The sequence below is a fragment of the Amblyraja radiata genome, chromosome 3 (assembly GCF_010909765.2).
Source record: "Amblyraja radiata isolate CabotCenter1 chromosome 3, sAmbRad1.1.pri, whole genome shotgun sequence".
Taxonomy (NCBI): Eukaryota; Metazoa; Chordata; class Chondrichthyes; order Rajiformes; family Rajidae; genus Amblyraja; species Amblyraja radiata.
In genome coordinates this window covers 16238352-16257911 of record NC_045958.1, presented here as the reverse complement: position 1 = coordinate 16257911, position 19560 = coordinate 16238352, and the positions used below count along the sequence as shown (strand labels likewise).

The 19560-nt window shown below is 40.7% G+C and overlaps 1 protein-coding gene across 5 annotated transcripts in view; it reads right to left on the bottom strand.

Moving 5' to 3' along the window:
* Positions 1-19560, bottom strand: part of pam (peptidylglycine alpha-amidating monooxygenase) — a 205006-nt gene that overhangs the window by 73473 nt on the left and 111973 nt on the right. For all 5 annotated transcript variants that reach the window (XM_033017373.1, XM_033017370.1, XM_033017369.1 and 2 more), the window contains exons 7-13: positions 16137-16220; positions 11328-11376; positions 8889-8956; positions 6191-6271; positions 4716-4792; positions 2613-2716; positions 908-1089 (exon numbers count right to left, since the gene is read on the bottom strand). In XM_033017373.1, the coding sequence (XP_032873264.1) occupies positions 908-1089; positions 2613-2716; positions 4716-4792; positions 6191-6271; positions 8889-8956; positions 11328-11376; positions 16137-16220 (645 nt within the window). The remainder of the gene's footprint in view (positions 1-907; positions 1090-2612; positions 2717-4715; positions 4793-6190; positions 6272-8888; positions 8957-11327; positions 11377-16136; positions 16221-19560) is intronic.

Here is a 19560-nt window from a genome sequence, read left to right as displayed (position 1 = left end):
GAGAAGAAGACATTGGGTTGTTGCCAGGTCTCAGTGAGCAGAAGGAAGTCCAGAGTGTTGTCAAGGATTAGTTCATGGAGGGCAAGGGCTTTGTTGTTGAGCGACCTGGTGTTGAGGAGGGCAAAGTTGGCATTATGAGAGGGTGGAGGGATGGGAGCAGGCTGGAGAGATCTGAGGTTGTCCCGGTTGACAGTGCGTGCGGTCAGCTGGGATGGGGGGTGACGCGGGTGAGGGGGGGTAGAGCATGGTAATGAGCAGATGGATGGAATGGAATGTCCGTGGTTGAAGCAAACACGCCTGCGCTGAGAGCCTCTGTGGATGTAACGGGGTCGACGCAGAAGTCCAAGCTGTTTAACGACCTGGATGCAGGATGGGATGTGGTTGTTGCAGAAACCAGCCATCTGCAGAGTTGAGTATTTGAGCATGATGGTGATATATTCAAATAGTCCAATTCAGAAAACAATCCAAGATGCAGGGACAACTAAAGAGATGTCTTTTGGAGACACATTTTCTCTCTAACATTCTTACTGCAAACCAGCTTTGTCCCCAATAATTCAGTCCAGCAACGTACAACAATAGCAACTGGAACCAGAGGACTGAAGCTCATCTATAGATTTACAACAGTGGCAAGTTTAGTAACATTTTCAAAAAGCAATGAAATCAGAATATTTCAAGCTTGTCAGAAGCATTCTTGATTGTTTAAGGGACACAAAATTCATAAATCATTTATGCCAGAATCATTCATTCTTACAATTGACCATTTTCGTGTGTAAATAATTCATTCTCCCTGATCTGCAAAATATTACCAGGGAATTGTTCATGAATAATGTGATTTATTCCTTATCATTAAATATCTGTGCCATGGATCAGATCAACACACGAGTAATATTTAATCAAATTCAATTACCTGCATGATGTCCGTGCATAACCATATTTGGGCTGAAAGGAATTGGAATATTTGCTTCTGGAGGAATATGCTTAAACAATTCAGGATTTCCCTCTTGCATACAGTACATGTATGGCTTGGCATGTTTAGAATCCATGTAATACATGATATACAAATTGCACATCTCATCTTTGGAAGTTTGTCTGTAAAACAAGCAAAATAATTGCATACACTCAAGCAGGTTTTCCCAAAACGCAAGAGCACTGAAGAATAAAGTATCGCTCATCATGTTTTTTTTTAAACAATATAGTTGCTTTTGATGTCCCAGTGTGTATAAGCACCAAGAAAATATTCAGCAAACCTTAATTCCTTATCTCATTCAAGCAATCAAAGGAGGCAGAAATCAAAGGCTAGATGATATCGGAACTACTGGAAGGGAAGTCAGAAGAATCATTGCTGGGTACCATATCTAAGAGATGATTCAAAAGCACACCGACTGTGTCTAGTGGTAATAACACAGAGGGTCAGATGTACATCATTTGAAGTTTTTAATGTTTCTAAAAGTCAGAGGTATTCATAAACATTCACATTATGTGACTGAGCAAGAGGCTGTGACTTGGTCACCTGTCAGAATATTTATATAGGTAAGGATTATTTAGGATGTGGCACCTGAAATATCTTTGCTTCCTAGTCTATTGTGGAAAAAGGTGGACTGCAGGAACGAGTATACTTTCAGATCCTAATATAATGGTCCGTTATTGTCACTAGTTAGGACGTGGAGGGTGTTGAACAGCTCAGAAAACAAAGTGGATTGCTCCATTCAGCTGAGTTGTCTTACATTTTCTCTTCTGTTTGCTCAAAGTGGATAGCATGTCATCATTGTTGCCATGGTGAATAAGTGAATGCAGTAAGATACCATAATGAGAGTCACCATTGACGTATTTTTCCACGAAATAAACAGTCCACCTCCGCAGATTTAGCAGGAACCTACAGTGTTGCCATTGTTAATCATTCTTGGCACACAAATAAGAGCCATAAATTAAATATCATTTGCTAAAGGTAGGGGCCCTTCAATGAACAACAGTGCATGAATAATGTGAAAGAAAAAATGTACTGAGCCCATCTGTTAAATGATGTTACTGAACTCTTTGAATGCAAACAGTAATTAAGTTGAATGTCAAGCTGATCGGCCACCGAACCCTGTTGTGACATTATATATTTTAAACATGTCAATTATCAGCTTCAGAATATTGTCATTAAAAATATATTTTAAAATAATTTTTAAAAGCCATCCATTCCTTTGGTTTATGCTTAGAAACATAGAAAACAGGTGCAGGAGGAGGCCATTTGGCCCTTCTAGCCAGCACTGCCATTCATTGCGACCATGGCTGATCATCCCCAATCAATAACCCGTGCCTGCCTTCTCCCCATATCCCTTGATTCCACTAGCCCCTAGAGCCCCTACAGTTGTCAATGGTTCTCTCCCCTGTGCCATTGTGTCTCATGATTTCCTGATGTTCAGCTGAAGGAAGGTGTAATTCAGGTAGGATGTATCTGATGGTAAATCTGTCCCATAAATAAATATTTTTGTCTCCATTTAATCATCCATGCCCCTGGAACCATTGCTCTCTCCACCCTCCTCCTCTTCCTTCCCAAACAAAAACAGGTTCTCTACTGGCCTTTAAAAATCTTTATCTCCTATTAACAGTTTCAATTTAAGACATACCCTATCTGTGTAACTGTTGTCCTTCCTTTGCCTGTGAAAACACATCTGGCTGCAATGGTGTCACCATATTCAATATCCATTGAGTTTTCCACATGATAAAAAGCCTGTGAAGTACACAAATGAAATTTCAACAAGAAACTTTTAATAGCCATGTTTTTAAAGGACGAGAAAGGAGATGTTAATCAGTCCCATTACTACATGAATTTTGTCAACTTAAGAGTTTCAGAAATCCATTAAATTGGTGCAGAAAATTACCAATTGAATTGTTGCAAAAAATAGAACAGGAATAGAAAAAATGAGCAGTAGCAAATTTCTGGCGACTTGTGTTTTATAACAGCAATCAAGCTCCCTAGACTAGAAGGTGACATTACAATAAGCGAGTTCGGTATTCCGAGTGTGCATGCCCAGGTCATAGGTCATTCATGGTACGCAGCTGTGCTGCTGCGTGAGTACGGGCCTGCGTTTCGTCCGTGGTCAGGATTGTGCCCGGTTCTCCAGCGCTACGGGCGCTGTTAAGTTGCTGCTGGGCCGTCCCCATTCCCTCTCGGGTGTCCCGTCCCTGTCTGGGGGTGGCCGGAGGTGTCCAGGGTGGTCCTGGGCTGGGGGGGGGGGGGCGGTGGCGGCCCCGGGCTTGAGGAGGGTGAGGAGTGGGAGTGGACGCGGGGGTGAGTAGCTGGCCCAATCTCGGCTCTGCCTGTACCGCCGGGTTAGCTGGCAGCCCTGGACTGGCGGGGTGCCGGCTCCGGGCTTGTGGCCGACGCGGAGGAAGGACGCTGTCTCCGGTTCGGCTCTGCACCGATCTCCAAAGCTGCCTGTCCCGCTGAATTGATGCAGCGTTTTGGCTGTGTCCGCGTTGATGGCTGATGCTCGGCTCTCGCTGGCGCCGGGGGGGTTGGGCGGCTGCCGCTGTGTGGGGCGGAGGGTGCAGCTGATGGTCCCCGGCCCGTCTGGGAGTGGGTTCCTCGAGAGCTGGAGCGAGGTTGGGCTGGAGTTGCCGCTTCTTCTCCGCGCTGGCTGTGTACCTGGGGCCACCGATGCTCCGAGCCGGTGTCCCGTTGCCCCGGCGGGGATGGAACACTCGGGGGGTGATGGTCCGGTGGCAGTTTGGCAGCGCTTGCGGCACTGGGGACCCGGGTTCGATTCTGGCTACAGAAGGCGCGGGTCTATGTGCACGCAGCAGCACAGCTACGGAGAATGTTTTTCCGCCGGTCACGTCTCTCCCCGTCTCCCACTCGCATCTGCCCCCTCTCTCTCGCTGTTACAACCTGCTCTCCCGCAACCTGGCACCCCCGTTCGTCAGATTAAATATATTTTTACACATAAATTATGAATAAAGATAATAATTTATAAACAGTTTATACAACCAGCAGTCGCTTTTTCTTTATCGCGAATGACCTTTGACAAATCCCATGATTCCTTGCGTTTTTCGGAATACCGAACTCGCTTATTGGAGGGTACTATTCCTTTTGATTGAAAATTGTTCGGGATGTTTAAAATATAAACTCTTTATATTTTATCCTTTATTTTATTTTCTCATTTTCTTTCTTAATCCTGTATATTGTTCCCTCAGTATTTAATCTGAATGTAATTCATCATCATTCTACTCCTTTCTCAATCCTTAATACACCTCAATTAAAGAGAAAGTAAACTTGTTTTTGTGTTCAGTGCCAGATGCTCAATTGGTGTCTTTACCATATCGTATTTTCAGCCATTATAAGATGACAGAAAAATTGAAGTTAAAAATGAAGGAAACAGCCTACCTAATGGGGCATATCACAAGATGTTTCACTCAACCAAGATATGAGCCATTATTCACAGATTGTATGAATATAAGTAGCAGTGGGTCATTCAGTCCCTCATGCTTGTCTGTAATTTACCAAGATCAATGGGAACTGTTTTTGTTCATGTCACTTTCTTATACCAACCCCATATCTCTTGATTCACTGAATATTTAAAAATCCTTTGAACTCTTTTGAATTGTGACCAATCCTGCTCAGACCTCTTGGTTAGAGAATTCCAAACCTCTGTGACCTTTTTCCCTTCTCATACCTGAAATACCAATTCCTTATTTTTGACTATGAATAAATTCAAAAGTAAGATTACCTGAGGTAACTGTGGACTCTGTCGACCAATTAATGTCCATTTTCCATCTCTTACTCTGTATCCACTAACCACCTGACCTAAAATCAATATAAAATGCATTACATCTGTATTAAAAATAAACTGAAATAAAAGTAATTTAATTTACAAAGCTTCCCAAATATTTGCAAAAATATCCCAAGGAAGGTAACGGCAAGCCTGATAAAATTAACCTGGTGCCATAGAAGGAAATATGAGGGAAGGTGGTTAAAGAGATTGTTCCTATTGAGCATTTTGAAATGTGGTAGAAATGTCAACATTTAGCCGAGACAAACTACCCCAGGAGAATGAACAATCATCAGCAACAACATGATGAGGGAATTTTGGAAGAGTCACAAAAGAGCACACTGTCCTGACAAGCACATTCTGGTACCATCATCCATCTTTAGGGCTTTAAGTTCCAAATGCATTTCCTGACTTTTTACTCCTTGGTGCCAACCTTGTCCACAGTAAATTCCTGGCTGACAACATTTCTAATGGGAACTACCTGCAATCACCATCTTTCCAGAGCATTGCAGGTATTATACTTGGAAAAAGTAGTGCAATAACAGCTTGGTCTTTAATTTTTTGATCCTTGGTTTGTCCTTTGGAGTTGTTTCACATAATTACATGGCAAACCCTATGGGAAATATCATAAATCAAATTAACATCTCATATTTCAACAGTTTATGTCATTAGGCCATCAATCTATTGCACTTTGTTTTTCTGTCATATTGGACAAAAATAAATAAAATTGTTAGTTCAAATAAGCTCTTCAACAACAATTTTAGAAGGCATTAACAGCTGTGACATAGATGATTTTGCACCATTCAATCCAAAAAGGATTACTTAAATATATTTTGGGCATGAGTTTTGCATTAATTACTGCCATAATCAATCTGGATAGAATCCAATAGTACCACATATAAACTCCAGATTAGGTCGTTGAGGACAACATTAGGTTAAATCGTGACCAAAAATCATAATTTATGCTGCAAATATACATGGAACCAATTCCAAGACAAAAATATTTACAAACAGCTGGTTAAAAGCCAGTTAAATATTTAAGAAAGAGCTTTAAAATATCAAAATCATTATTTTTTTAAATGAAACCATGATTCACCAACTATTAGTGTTATAAATGAGTCAATTTTGCAATACAATACAAGCCTAACCATGTGGATTATAAATTGGATGAATATTCTCAAGTATTGATGTTGGAGGTTTTTCTTTAAAATGTGATTCTGTCTCCTCACCTCCCCCACGACTGAAATCATCTGCTGTAAAATTATGTAAAGTCTGTGGTGAGAATAGACTTGATAAATTTAGTTATCTTCATTTTCCATATTCCTTTGGTCAATAATTTGTATTGCCAAAACTTCAGATTATAGAACTATAACATTTTAGAAGCTCCATAGTTATTTTACAAAATCAAAGTAGAAAGATTACATGAGTCTTACCTAATTGATGAGTATGTGTTCTGAAGGCAAATGGATGTATGGTGGTCTGCTTGTATACACAGGCAATGTCTGCATTTACAACTACAAACAAAAAGAAAGCATATTAAAGCAATACATTCTTTTTACATCTTTCATTTAACTATTTCAGCGTTTGTTCCTATCTCCCTGTTCATTAACTCCACACCAATTATATATTTTAACTGCACACGGAGAAATGCAGCTGTAAAATGTACAAGAAAGGGCTAAAAAGAGAAAATCGAAGAGGTACAAATATGAATATTTAATGGCTGCATGCAGAGCCCTCCAACACCGCTGCGCTGGTCAAGAAGGCACAGCAACGACTGTTCTTCCTGAGGACATTAAAAGAGACTGGTCTGCCCCAACAGCTGCTGACAACGTTCTACCGCTGCACCACAGAGAGCATATTAACGTATGGCATCTCTGTGTGGTATCTCAGCTGCACGGAGGCGGAGAGGAGAGCTCTTCAGCGCGTCGTCCAGAGCGCAGAGGATCATTGGGACAGAGCTACCAGCCTTGGAGGGCATCTACCACACACGGTGCCTCAGGAGGGCCGTCAGCATCCATAAAGACTCATCACACCCCTGTAACGGACTGTTTGAACTACTTCCCTCCGGCAGACGTTACAAGGCCTTCTACGCCCGAACCTCCAGACTCAGGAACAGCTTTATTCCCAGAGCTATAGCGGCTCTGAACCGGCCCTGCTGAGTGCCCCCCCACCCCCCATGGACTGTCTCCCTCGGATGGTCACGACACACAGCTTATTTATTTATTTTACTTTTCTTTTTCATTGGTTGGAGCTGCATACTAAATCTCGTTGCACTGACGTGCAATGACAATAAAAGATATTATTATTATTATTATTAGTATGTTTGGGACAAAGACCCATCATCTATTTATTTGCCTCTGTACTCCACAATTTGAGATTTGTAATACAAAAAAAATCACATGCAGTTAAAGTGCACATTGTCAGATTTTATTAAAGGATATTTTTACACATTTTGGTTTAACCATGTAGAAATTAGAACTGTGTTTATACATAGTCCCCCCCATTTCAGGGCACCATAATGTTTGGGACACATGGCTTCACAGGTGTTTGTAATTGCTCAGGTGTGTTTAATTGCCTCCTTCATGCAGGTATAAGAGAGCACCTAGTCTTTCCTTCAGTTTTTCCTTCAGCTTTGGAAACTTTTATTGCTGTTTCTCAACATGAGGACCAAAGTTGTGCCAAACACGACATGTCAAACACGCCATTATGAGACTGAGAACCAAGAATAAAACTGTTATGACATCAGCCAAACCTTAGGCTTGCCAACATCAACTATTGGGAACATTATTAAGAAGAAAGAGAGCACTGGTGAACTTACTAATCGCAAAGGGACTGGCAGGGCGAGGAAGACCTCCACAGCTGATGATAGAGAATTCTCTCTCTAATAAAGGAAAAATCCCCAAACACCTGTCCGACAGATCAGAAACACTTTTTCAGGAGTCAGGAGTGGATTTGTCAATGACCACTGTCTGCAGAAGACTTCATGAACAGAAATACAGAGGCTACACTGCAAGATGCAAACCACTGGCTAGCCACAAAAATAGGATGGCCAGGTTACAGTTTACCAAGAAGTACTTAAAAGAGCAGCCACAGTTCTGGAAAAAGGTCTTCTGGACATATGAGACGAAGATTAACTTATATCAGAGTGATGGCAAGAGCAAAGTATGGAGGAGAGAAGGAACTGCCCAAGATCATACTACCTCATCTGTGAAACACGGTGGTGGGGGTGTAATGGCCTGGGCATGTATGGCTGCTGAAGGTACTGGCTCACTTATCTTCATTGATGATACAACTGCTGATGGTAGTAGCATAATGAATTCTGAAGTGTATAGACACATCCTATCTGCTCAAGCTCAAACAAATGCCTCAAAACTCATTGGTCGTGGTTCATTCTACAGCAAGACAATGATCTCAAGCATACTGCTAAAGTAACAAAGGAGTGTTTCAAAGCTAAAAAATGGTCAATTCTTGAGTGGCCATCAATCACCCGATCTGAACCCAATTGAGCATGCCTTTTATATGCTGAAGAGAAAACTGAAGCGACTAGCCCCCAAAACAAGCATAAACTAAAGATGGCTGCAATACAGGCCTGGCAGGGCATCGCCAGAGAAGACACCCAGCAACTGGTGATGTCCATGAATCACAAACTTCAAGCAGTCATTGCATGCAAAGGATATGCAACAAAGTACTAAACACTGCTGTAATTTCTCTATGGTGAAACCAAAATATATAATTGTTAAAATCTGACAATGTGCACTTTAACCACATGTGATTTTTTTCTATTACAAATCTCAAATTGTGGAGCACAGAGGCAAATCCATAAATGATGGGTCTTTGTACCAATCATTATGGAGGGCACTGTGGTGCATGCTATGTATGACTTATCTTAATACATGCAAAGGTAATATTTTCTTGGCGTTCTTTTTCATTTTTCTGATGAGATTACTTGTTGGTCATATTACAGCAGACCGGGACTGGGGAGATGTGTTAGTCTGAAGAGTGCTATGGATTATCCAAATAATATTGGGTGGTACAACAAAAAAATATCCAAAGTGTTGCCAAGCAATTGTCTTCCATGTTTTCTTTCAACTGTTACAAACATATTAGCATCAAGGTACAGTGAAAGCTCACCTTTCTCATTTGGTGGTATCACAGCATTAGCAGACATGAGGAGATATATGCCAGCAATCAAAGGTTGTCTGCAGAAAAAAAAGTTGAAAATTGTTCAGAGGCTTCAAGTTTATCCCATTCACAGCCAATATTTAAGATATAATCACCTTGGACTCAGTTTTAACAGCTACTTCTTATCATACAATAGAAATAAGGTGAAAACGAAGAAATTTAACCCTTTCATCTACCAATTACCTCTTTTAGCCACACAATGATGGATAGCCATAAAAAGAATAAAAATAATTTCAAATTAATAGGTGGCATTCAGGTGACCATTCATGTGAATTTCTATCACAATATCCAAATCACTAGCAACATTGCTGCTGCAATTAACCAGGACTGAAATATGAAACCATTTATAAACATTACATTTTATATGTTAACAGACATCTCTGAATTCATAGAAACATAGAAAATAGGTGCAGGAGGAGGCCATTCGGCCCTTCGAGCCAGCACAGCCATTCATTGTGATCATGGCTGATCGTCCCCTATCAATAACCGTGCCTGCCTTCTCCCATTATCCCTTGACTCCTCTAGCCCCTAGAGCTCTATCTAACTCTCCCTTAAATCCATCCAGTGACTTGGCCTCCACTGCCCTCTGTGGCAGGGAATTCCATAAATTCACAACTCTCTGGGTGAAAAAGTTTTTTCTCACCTCAGTCTTAAATGACCTCCCCTTTATTCTAAGACTGTGGCCCCTGGTTCTGGACTCTCACAACATTGGGAACATTTTTCCTGCATCTAGGTTGTCCAGTCCTTTTATAATTTTATATGTTTCTTTAAGTTCTCCCCTCATCCTTCTAAACTCCAGTGAATACAAGCCTAGTCTTTTCAATCTTTCCTCATATGACAGTCCCGCCATCCCAGGGATCAATCTCGTGAACCTACGCTGCACTGCCTCAATCACAAGGATGTCCTTCCTCAAATTAGACCAAAACTGTACACAATACTCCAGATGTGGTCTCACCAGAGCCCTATACAACTGCAGAATAACCTCTTTACTCCTATACTGAAATCTTGAAATTCAGCAGTTTATTAATATGAAATTGAGATAAAAGTCAGCTTTTGAAATAACATAATCCAATCCCTGAAATTATTGTCCTGCCTAAACTGACATCCACTGGTTCTGGCATCCTTATATATATTTTTTTCCATAATCTCGAAGGGCCGAATGGCCTCCTCCTGCACCTATTTCTATGTTTCTAATCAATCTGACAGAATTCATCCAAGTGATGGAATCATAAAGGGAAATCAAGTATAGATTATAAACAAGATTACAGGCTGAGAAATACAAAGACAATAATTTTGTATCTGTGTTAAGTTATGCCTTACTAAGTGTACTTTCAAAATCTACAGCAGGAAAATAATATGTCCAATTCATAATCTATAGCACATACATGCATGAACAAATATGGTCAGCAAATTAGTACATTCATTTTCCTAACATGAAGCTTTATTTTCTTACACCAATCTCACTTCAATTTCCCAGGTTATATATGTAGTATGAACTCAGACTTTCTCCCTCCATGGACATTGCCTGATCACCTGGGCATTTCCTACAGGTCAGACCCGCATCTCACACCTAATTCCATTTACACATCTCCCTCTTGTTTGCTGTCTCTCTCTCTAATCTTTCAACCAAATGATTTCATTAACAACTTACCACCATAGCAACACTGGCTTCTCCTTACCAGAGAAATTCCTTTTATTCTATCCATCCTTCTCCAATCCTCTCTGCAAATGAAAACGGAATTGTTTTCTTTTTCTCGGTTTTGACGACCTGAAAGTCAATCCGGTTTCTCTTTCCATCTATGCTGCCTGACCTGCTAAATATTTTTCGTCGGTTTTTTTTACATTTTAGTTTTCCAGCATCAGCAGATTTATTATTTTCATTCATGAATTAAGACTTGCTTTGGAAGATAATTAAAACATCTGCAATATACTTAACTTCCTTATCTAAATATGCATTACATTTAGCTCTATTTCCTGATTCTTTCAGGAATGTCAGCTTCATATTATTTTTCGGTGGATATTATACAAGGACCACTAGGGTAACTTTAGTTCATCGACAGTTCAGCTGGAAGGAATTGCCACTTATTTAAGCTTTATTATCTGACTGCAAACAAAATAATGGTGAAACTGTAGTAAGTGTCGTGTGATAAAACTGAATGTCATCAAGATGCATGTGCTAGCTGATTCCCTGCCCAGAGAAGTTATCAAAATGGAGCAGTGTAAAAATGACAAAGAAACGCATTATCTGTTACTCAAAGAGAAACTTTTATCACCATAATTTTTTATTTATGTTTAACCCAGGAACCCAGATTTTTGATTTATTGAGAGCAATTCAAAGTTTGCTATGTAATAGTAACAATACAGATATTACAAACTCTGGATACTTACTTAAGAAACGTCATCTGTAAAGTTACACCTGAGCAATCTTTGTGGTTATCTAAAAGAAAAAGTAAGTATTTAAAGCTTAAACAAGTTAAAATTGTATTCTAAGGTCGTTACAATATTAAACCATTAGAAGTAAAATCTGTAACAGATTAAAGAGGTGTCTCAGACACTATATGTGGTGACTGATGTGAATTGGCATGGACTTCATGTTCTAGGAGCAGAATTAGGCCATTCAGCCCATCATCCATTCTGCCATTCAATGATCTATCTTTCCCTCTCAACCCCATTGTCCTGCCTTCTTCCCATAACCCCAGACACCGTACCTAATCGAACAATTATCAATCTCCACCTTAAATATATCAATTGACCTGGCCTCCACAGCCTTCTATGGCCCAAACCTGAAAAAAAGTTTGCTTTTGATTTCTCAGCCTTGGCTAAAATGGATATAAAACTGAAATATTCAGTCTACTGGGGTGGTCGGAGGGGCCATAGGCGCAGATTGGCAGCCACGCTTCCGTCAGTCTGCCCCAGGGCAGCTGTGGCTACAGAAGTAGCTTACCACCACCGAGTGTGACTGAGGAGTGAATGAATAATGCGATGTAAAGCGCCTTGAGTATTAGAAAGGCGCTATATAAATCCCATCCATTATTATTATTACTCATCACTGTTCAATAACTTTTTCAACAGAATAAAGCATCACTGCAAAGTGAGAATTTAGAAATCCAAATCTATATCCCTCCAAACCTGTCCTATCCATGTACCTATCTAACTGTTTCTTAAATGTTGGGGATAGTTGGAATTTGCCAATTCCAATTAGAATAAATTGTATTTATGATGTAACGTTTTTACAAAATGCATCATACTTTCAACTTGACAAATTTGAAGTCAACACAAGCAGAACTGGAAAAAGTTCCATTAATTTAGGACGCTTAGATTGGATTGTCAAGAAAATAGATAAAGCTCAAGAACATTACATTTTTTTTTAACACGTTTGATTAATTACCAATGTGATTTATAGTTTGAAAGTATTTCATACAATGCAATCAGGATATCCTACAAACTTGATCACAGATGTGATAAATACTGCAAGTTAATAGATTTTGGGTCAAGATATCCTGTGATGAAAAGTCACAATCTGATGTTAATTGAAAACTGATTTTTTTTTAAATGAATATAATAATTGATCTTTTGATCTTGGTTTGTCAAAAACAGGCTAACAGTTCGAAGACTGGACACTAATATTGCTCTAATATTCACGGAATGGTTTCGACTTTGGTTGTGCTCAACTATCTGATTTTTCTGGATCAGATAAGACCAGAATAGTTTACTGTCATATGCACCAGGGTGTAATAAGATTCCCGGTTCACTGAAGTACACAAAGCAGAGAGTATGCGACAGCATCAATAAGTATAAAAATAAATACAATGAATGCAAAACAGCAGAGTGGTGCGAGGTTGCAGTGCAGCCTGAATTAGTGCAGAAAAAAGTGTGACACAAGCTGTTCTTGAGTATAGCCATCCAATCTTTCAAGTTCCTGTATCTTCTCCCCAGAAGTTGGAGGAGAGAAAAGGGAATGGCCAGGGTGGTAGGCATCCTTGACAATAATTCCAGCCTTCCTGATGCGATGCATTATGAAGATAGACTGGATTGGATGAAGCGATGAACCTGAGCTGTGTTCACCACTCTCTGCAGATTCAGACAGTCAAGAGCAAAGCAGTTGCCATGCAAGACTCTGATGCACTCCATCAGAATACTCTCCATAGTGTATCAGGAGAAGTTCAAGAGAATCCTCATGGAAATGCCAAATAGAGTCATAGAGTGATACAGCGTGGGAACAGGCTTTTCAGCCCAACTTGCCCATACCGGCCAACATGTCCTAGCTACACTAGTCCCACCTGCTCGCATTTGGTCCATATCCCTCCAAACCTGTCCTATCCATGTACCTATCTGTTTCTTAAATGTTGGGATAGTTCCAGCCTTTACTACCTTCTCTGGCAGCTTGTTCCATACACCCACCACCCTTTGTGTGAAAAAGTTCCTATTAAACCTTTTCCCCCTCACCTTAAACCAATGTCCTCTGGTCCTTGATTCACCTACTCTAGGCAAGACTCAGTGCATCTACACGATCTATTCCTTCACCTCTATAAGATCACCCACAATCCTCCTGCACTCCAATAGAGTCCCAGCCTACTCAATCCATAGCTCAGATCTTCTAGTCCTGGCAACATTCTCAAAAATCTTCTCTGTTCCTTTTCCAGCTTGATAGCATCTTTCCTATAACATGGTGCCCAGAACTGAACACAATATTCTAAATGCGGCTTCACCAACATCTTATACAACTGCAACATGACCTCCCAACTTCAATACTCAATACTCTGACTGATGAAGGCCAATGTGCCAAAAGCCTTTTTGACCACCCTATCTACCTGCGACTTCAAGGAACCATGAACCTGCCCTCCCAGATCCCTCTACTCTACAACACTCCCCAGATCCCTAACATTCACTGTGTAAGTCCTGCCCATGTTAGATTTCCCAAAATGCAACACCTCACATTTCTCTGTATTAAATTCCATCAACCAACATGTGAGGTATTGCATTTTGGGACGTATAACAAAGGCAGGATCTACACAGTGAATGGTAAGCCTCTGGGGAGTATTGTAGAGCAGAGTGATCTAGGAGTGCATGTGCATGGTTCCTTGAAGCCGCAGGTAGATTTGTCAGACACAGCCTCCCACGTAGAAAACCATGCTGACTATCCCTAATCAGCCATGGCCATCTAAATGCCTGTAAATCCTATCCCTCAGAATAGCCTCTAGTAACTTTCTGATTACAAATGTAAAATTCACTGGCCTATAGTTTTCCTTGCAGCCCTTCTTGAACAGAGGCATAACATTTGTCACCCTCCAGTCTTCCGGCACCTCTCCTGCATTTAAAGATGCAAAGGAGAGGAGAATACAGAGGAGAAATACTCATTGAGTGCCTTGCACATCTCCTGTGGCTCCACATATAGGTGACCCTTTGATTCTTGAGGGGTCCCACTCTCTCTCTAGTTACCCTTTTTCCCCTTATGTATTTATAAAATCTCTTAGGATTGTCCTTAATTCAATCTGCCAGAGCTATCTCCCGGCCTCTTTTTGCCCTTCTGATTTTTTTTTACTTTGATCCTTAGCTTATTTTGCTCCTTTGAATCTTCTCAAAAGGTAAAAATGTCAATGCTCTTTCTTGATCATCATATCGTTATGAACGGACCATAAGGGAAATTCTGGTGAGCTAGTTGCCGAACCATCAGGATTTCAGAACCACCGGGTGCCGCTTCGATGGCAGCCTCGCCTACAGTCTGTCCGTCCTTTTCGCCTTTTTTTTGTTATTTTTAGTGTGTTTTATAGATTTCTTCTTTTCTCTCTCTTTTTTCTCTCCATTTTCTGTACCTTTTGTTTACTTCTCTCTTCTTTCGGGCTACCTTACTATCTCACGCACCAATCTCTATGATAATTTCTCTTTTTCTACTCTTTTCTTCCTTACTCCTGTTTTATTGTTAAATTAAAAATAAGAAGTTGTACATAAAATGTAACATGTCAATATGTATATGGTACAACACATTATTGTACTTACTTCTAACAAAAATAAAAATAAATAAAAAGATTGTGTTAATGTTCTCTGGTTTGTTTTATGTGGGGGGTGGGGGAAGGGGTCGGGGGAAATCTCTTTTCAATCTCTTACCTTGCCAGAGATGCGATTGTTTTCCGTATCGTATCTCCGGTCGCTCTGTGGCCTAATATCATGGAGCTGGCGGCCTTGCTCAGGACTTCTTCTTATCGAGTCCACACACAAGATTAGATGTTGTTCAGCCAGAGCTGAACAAACTTTTTGGCATCTGCATATAATGGTGTCTGTCTTGTCGCTTCTTGTGCGTGGTGGTGGAAAGATTGGTGGGAAAAGGGCCGCGACGTGAACGCTCTATCCATGACCCCTGCTCGGGACTGACTGAGCCCCACCGCGGGGCTGTGGACATACCATCGGAGCCGATTCCTTGCCTGGGATCAACGCTCCAACCGCGGCTTGCGGACTTTATCATCAAGGAGCGGCAGTCTCGGGTTGAGACCGACGTCGGGAGCTCCAAAAGCTGTATGACGTTCGACTAGCCCCGACCCGCGTTAGATCGCCCCGCGACGGAGAGCTGAGATTCCCTCCACCGATGTACGAGCTTGATCGCCCCGACGAGGAAGGCCCACCGCCGTCTACGGGAGTAAGATCATCCCGTCAATGGAAGAATAGAGCCCCCCGACTGCTGGAGGACAAAGAAGGAAGAGATTGAACTTTGTTTCGCCTTCCATCACAGTGAGGAATGCGGAGAAGTCACTGTGGTGGATGTTCATGTTAAAATATATTTTGAATGTTCTGTTGCTTTTTATTAGTATGACTGTATGACCACTGAAATTCCTCGTATGTTGCAAAACATACTTGGCTAATAAAATATGATTATGATGATTATGATTTATGAATTATTGGATAACAGATGATTGGAGGTTTACTGTATTCATTTTTGAGCCTTTTAGATTTAAAGCATCAACAGTAAATATGACCAAGAAGCATACAGCATGGTCATGAGTGTTATAATCTATGTTCTTTTCAAAATATTCTTGACACTATCCATAATAATGTATATGCTTTCGTTTGAAAGGAAGTGTTAAAGTATTGGTACATTGGTAGAGGATAGAAACAGAATTAACATTTTAACATTTAATATTTTCTGCAAGAGGAAATCAATGTCGGAATGGCACAAATATTACTCTATTCACTGGAATCTCTTACCTCTAAATGCAGTCACATCTCCATAATGAACCTGAAGAACTATGTAGTTAATACCTGTGTTTCCACCAACTCTAAATGCAACATCTAGAATTTAAAAAAAAGAAGTCACAATTAGCTTATTACCAATAAATTACCAATATCACTTCACATTGTGCCTTCGCTAGATTATAAGGCTGTATCAGTAGCAGTGACAATGAAACTACTAGAGCATTCTAAAAACACTCTGGTTCATTGTGTTCATTGACACGGAGAATCCTTAACAGAGGCATTTCTACACATGAGAGAAGAACTGGTTAAGGCCTATATATCTCAAGGAACATGTTTCTTTAGGTAGTCAGGTGCAGAAACCTAGAGAATTCGCTGGCCAGAAAATTAGATTTACAAAATAATTTAAATGATTCAGCTTTCTACATCCACAACACTGTTCTGGCAAGTAGTTATTATAACCATATAACAATTACAGCACGGAAACAGGCCATCTTGGCCTTTCTAGTCCGTGCCGAACACTTATTCTCCCCTAGTCCCATCTACCTGCACACAGACCATAACCCTCCATTCCTTTCCCGTCCATATACCTATCCAATTTATTTTTAAATGATAAAATCGAACCTGCCTCCACCACTTCCACTGGAAGCTCATTCCACACAGCTACCACTCTCTGAGTAAAGAAGTTCCCCCTCATGTTACCCCTAAACATCTGTCCCTTAATTCTCAAATCATGTCCTCTTGTTTGAATCTTCCCTACTCTCAATGGAAAAAGCTTATCCACGTCAACTCTGTCTATCCCTCTCATAATTTTAAAGACCTCTATCAAGTACCCCCTTAACCTTCCGCGCTCCAAAGAATAAAGACCTAACTTGTTCAACCTTTCTCTGTAACTTAGGTGCTGAAACATAGGCAACATTCTAGTAAATCTCCTATGTACTCTCTCTATTTTGTTGGCATCTTTCCTATAATTTGGCGACCAAAATTGTACCCCATACTCCAGTATTGGCCTCACCAATGCCTTGTACAATTTTAACATTACATCCCAACTTAATCTGAACTGTTAATTCCGTTTTTATCTCCATTGATAGTAGGACCAACACATTTTGTTTTTATTTTAGATTTCTAACATTTACACTATTTAGTTTGTCTTCTTAATTTCCTTTATAGAGTCATAGAGTCATACATCATGGAAACAGTCTTTTGGCTCAACTCATCCATGACAATCAAGATGCCCCATCTAAGCTAGTCCTGTTTGTTCACGTTTGCCTCATATCCCTCTAAGTATATATATATAATGTAATGCAGACAGTGGCTTAAAAAAGTTCTACATTACATTACCTTTTTTTTTTAATTGGAAATTGTGTAAAGCTAAGGTACTCCTCGGCCGACTGTCAGATTATAGTATTCAGAGGCGAGGATACCAACAATGGTTTAATTGATCAAAGTGTTTCAAAGTGTATGAGCCTTGGTTCTTTGATAGGATCATCAATTTCCTGACCAACAAACCACAATCAATGATGACAGGTGACAAGTCATCCTCTACAATAATCCTCAACACTGGTACCCCGCAACGATGCGTTGACAGCCCCATACTATATTCCTTATACACTCATGACTGTGCAGCCAAATACCAATGCAACTCAATGTACACCACCGAAGTGGGCCAGATAACAAATAATGAGGAGATGGAGTGTATGAAGGAGATTGAGAACTTTGTAACTTGCTGCCAAGACAACATCCTCTCCCTTAATTTCAGCAAGGCAAAGAAGATTGTGATTGACTTTATGAAGTGAAGCAGTGCACACACCCTGGTATACGTTGATGGTGCCAAATCAGAGGGGGCAGAAAGCTTCAAGTTCTTCGGAATAAATATCACCAGCAATTTGTCCTGGAACAGCCATATCGAAGCTATGGTCATGAAAGCACACCAATACCTCTACTTCCTTAACAAGGCGCAGGAAGTTTGACATGTCCCCAACAACCCTCATCAACTTTTACAGATGCTCCATATAATGCATTTTAGTGGGATACATACACCCCCATTCACATTAACGGGACAGAGGTGGAACGTGTTTCCAGCTTCAGGTTTCTGGGGGTCAACATCTCTGATGACTTCTCTGGGACCCACAATACCTCAACTCTGGTCAAGAAGGCTCACCAGCGTCTCTTCGTCCCGAGGAGACTAAAGAAGGCCCATCTGTCTCCTCAGATTCTGGTGAACTTCTACCGCTGCACCATCGAGAGCGTCCTTACCAACTGTATCACAGTATGGTATGGCAACTGCTCTGTCTCCGACCGGAAAGCACTGCAGAGGGTGGTGAAAATTGCCCAACGCATCACCGGTTCCTCACTCCCCTCCATTGAGTCTGTCCAAAGCAAGCAATGTCTGCGAAGGGCGCTCAGCATCGTCAAGGACTGCTCTCACCCCAACCACAGACTGTTTACCCTTCTACCATCCGGGAGGCACTACAGGTCTCTCCGTTGCCGGACCAGCAGGTCCAGGAATAGCTACTTCCCTGCGGCTGTTACACTACTCAACACTGTACCTCGGTGATTGCAAACAACCCCCCCCCCCCCCCGGATACTCCTTCCACCAGGAATAAAAAATAATTGCACTACTATGACTGTATGCACGTAAATATATTTATTTATTGTTCATATTCTATGTCGCTCTTCTAGGGAGATGCTAACTGCATTTCGTTGTCTCTGTACTGTACACTGCACAATGACAATAAAATTTGAATCTGAATCTACATCACAGAATGGTTTGGGAACAACTCCATCAAAGACCGCAAGAAATTGCAGAGTTGTGGATGTAGTCCAGACCTACACGCAAACCAACCTCCCTTCCACTGATTCCTCTACACCACGCTGCCTAGGCATGGCCACCAGCACAATCTAGGACCAGTTTCACGCCGGTCACTCCATCTTCTCCCCTGCACTATCAGGCAAAAGATATATACTGAGCAGATAATCCATGGTGTTATTTTAATGCAGCAATTAGTTATTTCTATCTTTTGGATCAAACATTGAACCAATATCTGTTTGTCGGCATGAAGAAAAAACATTTCAACATCTAAGAAGAAGACTGTACTTGCGGTGTTCCAGCTAATACCTACCTTCTAACAATACTAAATCATTTTCAAGGCATTTATGCAGACAGCAAAGTCTAGTTACGTACAATTTTGCCATTTGATTTGTTCACAGTGGACATCTTTTAAAATATGTCTTTTATATCTTTTACATCTTTTAAAACATCTTTTAAATTTGGTTGTGAAATGCTTTGAGTTAATATAAAAACATGAAAAGTTTATAAAAAATATAGAACATAGAAAATAGAACAGTACAACACAAGACAGAACCATCGGCCCACAAAGTCGATGCCAAAAATCTAAATAATATAGAAGGTAGACAAAAAAAAATAAGACTCGTATAT